Source organism: Mus musculus, chromosome 7, assembly GCF_000001635.26.
Source record: "Mus musculus strain C57BL/6J chromosome 7, GRCm38.p6 C57BL/6J".
Lineage (NCBI taxonomy): Eukaryota > Metazoa > Chordata > Mammalia > Rodentia > Muridae > Mus > Mus musculus.
This window is the reverse complement of record NC_000073.6, coordinates 80,085,607-80,094,680: the sequence shown is the minus strand read 5'-3', so window position 1 is coordinate 80,094,680 and position 9,074 is coordinate 80,085,607. Positions and strand designations below refer to the sequence as shown.

The 9,074-nt window shown below is 51.8% G+C and overlaps 1 protein-coding gene across 8 annotated transcripts in view; it reads right to left on the bottom strand.

The window, feature by feature from the left end:
* Positions 1–1,929: 1,929 nt before the first annotated feature.
* Positions 1,930–9,074, bottom strand: part of Zfp710 (zinc finger protein 710) — a 67,938-nt gene continuing 60,793 nt past the window's right edge. For 4 of the 8 annotated variants that reach the window (NM_001145999.1, NM_175433.5, XM_006540742.4 and 1 more), the window contains exons 3-5: positions 8,539–8,730; positions 8,073–8,247; positions 1,930–4,346 (exon numbers count right to left, since the gene is read on the bottom strand). In NM_001145999.1, the coding sequence (NP_001139471.1) occupies positions 4,177–4,346; positions 8,073–8,247; positions 8,539–8,730 (537 nt within the window). In that variant the 3' untranslated portion in view covers positions 1,930–4,176. Of the gene's footprint in view, positions 4,347–6,048; positions 6,147–8,072; positions 8,248–8,538; positions 8,731–9,074 lie in introns of all 8 variants that reach the window. The other 4 variants (NM_001146000.1, XM_030242314.1, XM_030242315.1 and 1 more) reach the window with 2 other exon arrangements.

Here is a 9,074-nt window from a genome sequence, read left to right as displayed (position 1 = left end):
GTTGCCAGACTTTGGGGGTGAGGCCCTGGCTTCCTCACAAAGTTGCGTGCAGTGTCTGCTGCTGAGCCAGTGGAGCTAGCTGGGGCCTAAGGGCAGAGACTCACATAGAATCTCCTAAGGTGATCCCGTTTCTCCATCTAGGGAATTGTCATTCTGTGATGTTGTAGATACTTGTTATAATAACACATGCACCTTTCACCTCTTATAGTGCTGACACTCCAACCTCGAGCTTTGTGTACACTAAGCAAGCATTCTACCTCTGCATCCCAACTTCATCCTGGTACCAACTTAGCTGAGACGAGGCCTCATCAGCACGCAGTTCTAGCTGGTTTGGAACTTTATGGGTCAGGCTGGTCTTCTAGTCACGAAGGTCTACCTCTCTGCTTCCCAAGGCAGGGATTAAGGGCCTATGCGACTGTGCTCAGGCTCATTTGCCCTGTTATAGGTTATACACTAGAAACAGATCCCCCAGTCTCTGCTTTGCAAGCCCGCTCAGGCTTGCCTAGGTCTCTGTGTGTCCGGGATCCCCTGTTCCCATCCTTCAGGTTTCTCCTTTGGCACAACTAGAAAAGTGATGTGGAAATGTTGTTCCAAAGCCCATATACACTCAATGGAAAGCACTGTCGCTGTGCAGTCAGTGACTTCTCTTTCTGCTTGTTTGGTCCTGCTGGAGATTAGGGTAACTTTGATAATGCAGTCAGTTCTCTGTATCTGGAGTTGGTTGTTGTCAGTGCTGGGAATTGAGTTTAGCAAGCATTTTATCAGTAAGATTTTTTTTTTGATTTATTTAGTAGCTGTCTTCAGACTCACCTGAAGGGGGTGTCAGATCTCATTACGGATGGTTGTGAGTCACCATGTGGTTGCTGGGATTTGAACTCAGAACCTTTGGAAGAGCAGTCGGTGCTCTTAACCTCTGAGCCATCTCTCCAGCCCCCATCAGTAAGATCTTAAGCTGAATTCTCATCCCCATTGCCTGCCTTTTTTTCTTTTTTTTTTAAAAGACATGGTTTTGTGTATCCGAGACTCGCCTCAAATTTCTATAGAATTAAGGATGACCTTGAACTTCTTAGCCTCCAGTCTCCACCTCCTGGATGCAGTTATCATGGGCAGTATCACAACACTGAGTATGTAGGGCTGGGTATCAAACCCAGGGTGGTCTCCTGAATAGTAGGCAAGTACTTTACCCAGCAAGCCTGATCCACAGCCCTAGCCTCCAGTTTAAAGACTATTTTAGTATTTTTATGGGGTATCTTGCCTGTTTGTATATCTGTGTGCCATGTACATACAGGGTCCACTGAAGTCAGAAGAGGGCATTGGAGACCCTAGAACTAGAGTTAGAGACAGTTGCTGAGCTGCCATGTGGGTGGTAGGAATTGAACCTGGGTCCTCTGGAAGAGCAGCAAGTGCTCTTAACCAACTATCTATCGCTTGCCTCTAGCCACAGGTTTTATGTTGCAGATCCAAGAGTGGGAATATTTGGAAACAAGTCAGGGATGGCAGTGCATGCCCGAAATCCCAGCACTGGGGAGGCCGGAAATCTGAAAAGGCCAGGTGTACACACATACGTGTAGTCTTGCTTCAGGAAGCTGAGACAGGAAGATGGTTGCGTTCTAGGCCAGACACAGGTAGACAGTGTGAGCCTGCTGTAAAAAGTCTCAAAACAACCGGGAAAAAGAAGCTGTGTGTGGGAGAACTCATCTGTTGTCCCAGGCCTTCACAGGTAGATCCGGGCTACAGAGACCTAAAACCTGCCCTTGGGACTCGGAGCATGTTCTCCTCCACCCACCCCCCAACTCTCTGGCAGGTCAGGTGGCTGAGATTGTCTTGTAGTTCCAGAGGGGGATGCTGTCTGGCATGTGACTAGGGAGCCTTGTTGGGACCTCCTTGGGGGGAAGGGCCTCCAAGAGCACCAAGAAGCACGTACAGTCACCTCGCTAAAGAATATTCATTTATTTATAATTATTGCTAAGTAAACTTCTCTTTTTAAACAGGAACATAAAAACACAGTAGGGCTCTGCACAAGAGGAATCTCTAAACAGTTGGTTTGTATACATGTCAAAATAAGTTAGAGTGGAATTCGGCCAGGGCTTCTGAGTCACCCTTTTCAGAAGCCTGGGAGGGGTGAGGCTGGAGCTGTGCCAGGACCACCTCCAGCTCCAACTGTGTACTGTGCTGTGCCTTCCTCTCCGCTTTGCCCGGCACAAGGCGAGGGCAGGGGCTTTTTCAGTATGGCATCCCCAAGGGGGTTGTGCCAATGGCAGGCTGGGGGACAGTGGGAGACCCCACCCAGGCCAGACTTCTCCCTTCTGTTCCAAGACCAAGGCCACTGCGTTGGCAGGAGAGGAGGAGGAGGAAGAGAAGAAGGAGGAGGTACAGGGTGCTTTTTGGTACCAGGGAGAAAGTCATTGTGGGAAGAGGTAGTTTGCAGGGGTGATGCCTTCTGCTCAGCAGGAGAAATAAATGTCTTGTACAGTGATAGCTAATCACTGCCACCTGAGGGTCATCATGATGGGCACCTGGGAGGCCGGGAGCCATGGGAAACCACACCTGGGCCACTGTGTCCCCCTCATCCCCAGTCCTGAACAGTCACCCTGAGGCCTGGCTTGGGGGCTGTCACACTGCGAATCAACACCCTCTGCCTCAGCTGGTCTCCCCCTCTTGGTTTTTCAGCCAAAGCTGGTGGCTTCATCTATGCCTTTTTGGGGTTAGTCCCGCCTGCTCCTCCCCTTGGGGGCCTTGGGATTTGTGGGCAGGGGTTTGGGTGCTTGCGAGCTTATGGATGGAGGACAGGGGGGAGGGGAGGGGACAGGTGAAGAGGGCCAGCTGACTGGAGAGGGCCGGGTAGGTTCTCTGCCTCCCCCACTTCCCTCCTGCCTTAGCCTTCTGAGGCTCCCAGCTAGTGATACACCTGGGCCAGGGCCCCTCAGGCATGGCTGCTTTCGGAAAGGGAGGCAGGAAGTACACACAGCACACAAGAAAGCTGAGGCTTGGACGAACCAAAAACCAAAAAAAAAAAAAAAAACCCAAAACAAACCAATAGAAACAGAAACCAAAAAAAACCCCTCTCCATCAAAGATGATAGACAGGAGAGTTGGAAAGGAAAACATAAATTTCTTTCACAATACCCTTCTTGCTGCAAACAGAATTTTCCCCTCCCTCTCTCTGGTCTTCAGTTAAACATGTTGCTCTTCCTCCGGAGCCGGCTGAGCCACAGCTCACCCACTCCCCACGACACCTGCTTGCTCATAAAAAACCAAAACCAAAACCATTCTAGTTCCCCTCTTCCCACGGGTGGTCTTCCTTGGCTTCCCCTGAGGACAGCCACTCTTGGTCCCAGAGATGTCACCCCGACCCTCCCTCCCCGCTGGCTCAAGGAGCCGCCATCTATCTTTGTTAATGCTTGCCAGATGCAGGGCATGTCCTGGGTTTGTTTGGTGAGGACCCTGTGGTTGGTACCTTAGCTTGGAACAGACCTGGATGAACTGTGTTGAAATGCACATTAGGGACATTCTTTCAAACGAGGCTGGGGCAGGGGAGCTCTGCAGGCCAGCTGGGAGGGTGCTCTGGAGGCTGGACTCCCCTCAGCTCTCCGACAGGCAGGGCCAGGGCTAGGGCCGCATGCATGCCTGCATGGAGCAAGGGGAGGCCCAGGAGGTAGAAGGCAGAGTGCCCTGCCTGGCTCTTGAGTGATAGGGGGAGGGAAGAGGTTCTTGGGTCTGACCAGGGTGGGGGTGGGCAGTGTCGGCCAGTGCAGGGGTTCAGATGTCCTTAAAGGCCAGAGTCGGTGCAGAAGAGAGACAAGGCCTGGCTCAAGCATTCTCTTCCTGGAGAGCGCCTCCGCGCCTGAGGTGGCTTGGGGAAGACCTCTAAGTCTGTGCCTGTAAGAGGCCTCACTGGCATTCCCCCTGCCCACGCACAGCAGCAGGCCAAGGAGAACCAGATGCGGACCTCCTGGTTACCTTTCCCTCACCGGGATGCCTAGGCCTGTGGCCAGCTCCCTGCAAGGACAGTAGTAGAGTCTCCATTTGGTCTAAAGATCCCTAGTGGTGCAAATGATTTGAGGGTTGGGGGGGAGGAGGGCCAGGCAGTGGGCAGTAGCTTGGTTCTGGGCTGCAGAGGGGCAGCCCTCAGTATGTGGGTCTCACCCTGCGCCCTCCCCGCCCACTCAGCGGCCTGCTATAGCACATTGTAGTAGGCCATCTCTTTCATGGCCTGCTCAGTGAGGGTGCTGGCCTCCGCGCTGCTGTCCACACTGCTGTAGGTGTAGGCGTTTTCCTCGAAGTCCTCCATCTCCTGATGGTTGTCAAGTTCAGAGGGGTCAGGGCCTGCCAGCTCCATCATGGGGTCTATAAGAGAGAGGCACAGTTAGGCCTAACCACTGGGCATCCCCAGCATCCTGCAAGAAGGGGGGAACGGGGGTGGACCTTAAAGTCCAGCCTCTGTTTCCTCCGTCTTCGTATCCAGGCAGTTACAAACCCTACTGCTAGGTGTACAAGGAAGGGCCTTGTCCCTGCTAGGTCACTAAGCCCTCCTGGGTCACCTGCAATGCCTATCACTGGTTCCCCCTTTGCTATGGGACTCATGTAGTACCCACTGCATGCCAAGTGCTCCCCAGACCTCACCTCATCCAATGTTTGCCTGCAACCTCATCGTGTACACCGAAAGGCTGATCAACCTCCCAGCCATCCCACAAGTGCTCCTGTGAACTTGCAAAGCTCTACTTCAGGAGCACCGGCAGGAGTAGTTTTTCTACATTACTGCACCAAACCAGCCCTACCCTGGTCCTGGGCTCTCCAAGGACAAACTCAGCCAAGCAAGGTAGGTTTGTCAAAGCATCTCTGGAGACAGGAGGAGGTCTGAGAGGTACCTTGTAATTCTGTCAAATTGGAATCTTACTATAAAGTTTGCTGTTGTGACATAGCAGAGTGCCCCCTGAAGAGACATGGACTGGTATGAACAAGTAGCCCGGGGGGTGGGGTGGGGGTGGGGGTTGGCTGGTAGGGACTGAGGCTGGCCAACGGAGTGGGTTTTGCCCCTGCCCACTGAAGAACTTTGGTAGTTGGGGGAAACAGACCTAGCCCAGGGCTCACCCTGATAGGTCCAAGGTGGGCGTCTCAACCTTGGCATCACTAACATCTGGGGCCACAATCCTTTGTGGTAGGCCACTGCAGGACATCACAGGGTCCTGCACTCTTCCCATCTGATGCCAGGAGTATCTTCCCAGTTATCTATATCTATGCATATATCTATCTATTCCCTGGGGGTCAAAATCACCCTCCTCTGCCAATGAGTGGCTTAGGAACCTAAATCTGACCACTGGGTCAGAAGAAAATGCTTGCTGGCACGTTATTGATTTTAAAGAAGGAGGACAGGTCCCTTTCCTGGATGTGCCAGGAAGCAATGTCCTGGTGGCTACTGTTATACCGTGAGTGCAAACGAAAATGCCAGTCATGTGGGGGTCTCACAGAGGTAGCCTAACTCTGATAATATTCACCTGACTTTAAAGATGGCCCAGGCTTTCAATCCCTCTCTCCGCATTTTATTTTATTTTATTTTATTTTATTTTATTTCATTTCATTTTATTTTATTTTTTTGGATACAGGGTTTCTGTTGTAGCCCTGGCTGTCCTGGAACTTACTAGACCAGGCTGGCCCGCTTGTGCCTCCCCAGTGCTGGGATTAAAGATGTGCTCCACCATGCATGGCTTTCTCTCTCTTTTGACTAGATTTTTATGTAGCTCAGGCTATCCTCAAACTCATTATATAGTTAAAGATGACCTTGAACTTTTGGTACTCTTGTCTACACCTCCAAAATGCACCACCACACCCAATTTATAGGGTGCTGGGGTCAAACCTTGTGCATGCTAAGCTAGCGCTACCCACTGAGTTATCTCCAATACTTCCAAACTGTTGAATCTGAACCAAGCCTAGGTGGTTCTCCGTCTGTTCTTACTGCCATCCCATCATATACCACCGCTGCTTATTTATTACAGGTCAAATTTGGTGTGCCCACTTTGTCTCCATTACGCCCATTGCTTCAGGCAAGTACCTCAGGCTGGCCTTGAACTCCGCATAGAATTGCAGACTGTGTTGAACTAGAAGAGGCATACGAGCATCCAGCTGCTCTAGCAGCAGTGCTAAGCATCCCTGGAAACGAGGAAAGAGATTGCTCCCTTACCCAGAGAACCAGGCTTGATGACTTCACTTGTTTGCAAAAGGACTAGGCTGGCTTGGTGTCTGCTGGCGACTAGCTGCAAGGCAAGTCCACTGTAGTGACGCTCCCCAACAGATGTTTAGCGAAGAGTCCAAAGGGCTTCAAAACCCAACCCCCAGCCCGGCACCTCCGGGATTCAGACCCAGCCATCAGTATTAACAACATTCTTCACTGAGCTGCAGAGATGGCTCAGTGTTTAATGCACAGGCATTCTCCCACAGACCCCGGAATGATTGCCAGCACCCACGTGGTGTCTGTGTCTGTAACCCCAGCCCCAGCGGATCTGACAGCCGCCCCCCCCCCCCCACTCCACTAGGCAAGCCTGTGGCAAACAGACATACATGAAAGCAAAAAACCCATACATATAAATGTTAAGGGAGAATTTTCAAGGGGCTCCCATGGGCAGCCAATTTGAGATGTCATCCTATATCAAAGCTATCCAAAGGGGAGCCTGTTGGATATGCAATCCCCTCATCCCACTCCTAGAAACTGCTGGAAGCCCAGCAGTTTATGTCAGTTCTGAGGAGATTCTAGGGAGATACATCAGGCAAGGAACAGAGAGCCTTTGGTAATGAGGATTCTCACTCAGCAGCAGGTCTGGGGCAAAGCTAAGCCTACTCCACACGTCCACTCCAGACAATGTGTATCAAGGGGCTACAGAGAACATCCAGATGTAGGCTATAGGGTTCTTGCTTACCTACCAACATAGCCATAGTAAGACTATTGAAAGGCTACCTAGAACAAGCCACAATGTCACCTCTGCCAGAAATTCTAGGCCATTTACTGGCCAGATGCTCCAAATCCAAGTCCCTAGCAGTCTGTAGTGGCTTAGTCAACCCACCTAGCTGCTGCCAACACACTGAAGGCTTAGCTTAGGGAGGAACCTCAGGTGCACCTTCAGCTGCCTCCTGTCCGTACAATTGAAAGCTACCGCCCCACAATAGAATGGTCAGCTCTGCTGCGACCAGACAGACGTGGGGACGTCTCATAACAGTCATCCAGATGTTGCATCCTCCAGGTTTTTTTCTTTTTTTTAGAGACAGGGTCTTATTCAGTCTGGCTTGACCTCAAACTTGTCATCCTGCCTCTGTATCCCAAGGGCTTGCATTCCAGGTATGTGGAGCTGCACCTGCCTCTCTGGAGATCTCTCTCACTCTATAGCCATGCTGGCCTTGAAGTACGGTCTTCCTGCCTCGGTAGGAAAAGGCTAGAATTGTGTGTACTGCCGAAGTACCCAGATCTCCTAGATCTTGGGTTCTGTTTTAATTATTTTTCCTACATTTATCATTTATTTTAGGTTTCTCTCATAAAACTCGCTGACAGAACTACCTGTCCCTCTCTGACTATGTAGCTGTATTCTCTCCAGCGGGTACCATGACTGATTGAGTGTCTGAGAATCTCCATGTGCACTCCGGAGGTGTGACCTTGTGTCCCCCACCTTGTCACTTTCCCACTCACTTACTTGCAGTTATCACGGCACCTCATCATAATGACGAGAGAGATGGCTCTCATGTGTTATGATCAAGTTGCCTCATCTCTCTGCCCCGTGGTTTCCACTATAGGAATAATCCCAGGCTCCCTGGGAGGGTCACATGAGTTACACAGCACTCAACGTGTAGAAGTTATTGTTTTATTATTGTTTTAGTGAGCCCACGTAGGTCCTTGGAAGAAGACATAAATACCCCCCACCCGTTACTGCCACAATGGCTCTCCAGGTTCCCCCTCTCTCCAGACCTGAGCCCACCTCATTGACGTCTCAGCCTTGGCCAGCCCCCCTACACCCCTAATTGGAGAGGAGACTCCTGAGTGCGCCATGCTGCTGTCAATCCTGCTCTGTCCACTGCGCACAGCCCACCCACCTTGGCTGTCCAGGCTGATGTCCATGACGCCGTGCTTGACCTTCATGTGCCGGCTCAGGTTTCCCTTGAGGTTGAACTTGCTGGAGCAGTACGGGCACTTGAATGGCTTGCTGCCTGCGTGCAGGTGCATATGACCCAGCAGGTTGTACATGCGGTTGAAGGACTTCCCGCACACCTGGAACAGGGAGGGTACCAGAGGGCTATGAGGAACCTGACACCCCGGCCAGTCTGCCCCCACCGCACACGGCACGCTGTCCCGTCCTCTGGTCCTCTGGTCCTCTGAGACCACAGAATGAGATAAAAACATCTGCTCGCTGGGGGCCTGCGGTGGAACCTGCAGCTCACAGCGTTCACCCCTCTCCGAGTCCCCAAGAAGTACCACTTCAGCAGTTCCAAGGCTCCGCCCCTCACCGGCCCTTCGCTCCACCCCCTTAGCGGCCAGGCGGGCCACGGGAATGTCCCATACCTTGCACTTGAACGGCTTCACAGGCGAGTGCACAATCATGTGGGTCTTGAGGGTTTGCTTCTGCACGAAGGTCTTGAAGCAGATGTGGCACTGGTAGGGCCGGACGCTGGTGTGGATCAGCATGTGGCGCTTCATGTTGGCCTGCAGCGTGAACTCCCGGCCACAGACCTCACACTTGAACTCCTTCACACCCTGTGGGAGCAGAGAGACCACTCGGGGTTGGGGTGCTAACAGGTGCAGCTCTGGGAAATTCATTTTTAATAAACAAAAAACTCAATTCTTTGCCGGGCGTGGTGGCGCACGCCTTTAATCCCAGCATTCGGGAGGCAGAGGGCAGGCGGATTTCTGAGTTCGAGGCCAGCCTGGTCTACAAAGTGAGTTCCAGGACAGTCAGGGCTACACAGAGAAACCCTGTCTCCAAAAACAAACAAACAAACAACCTCGATTTTTTTGCATGTGTATGGTGTGTCTGCCATAGCACAGGTGACCATCAGAGAGCAACGTTCAGAACTTTTTTCAGGCTCTCTCCTTCAGGT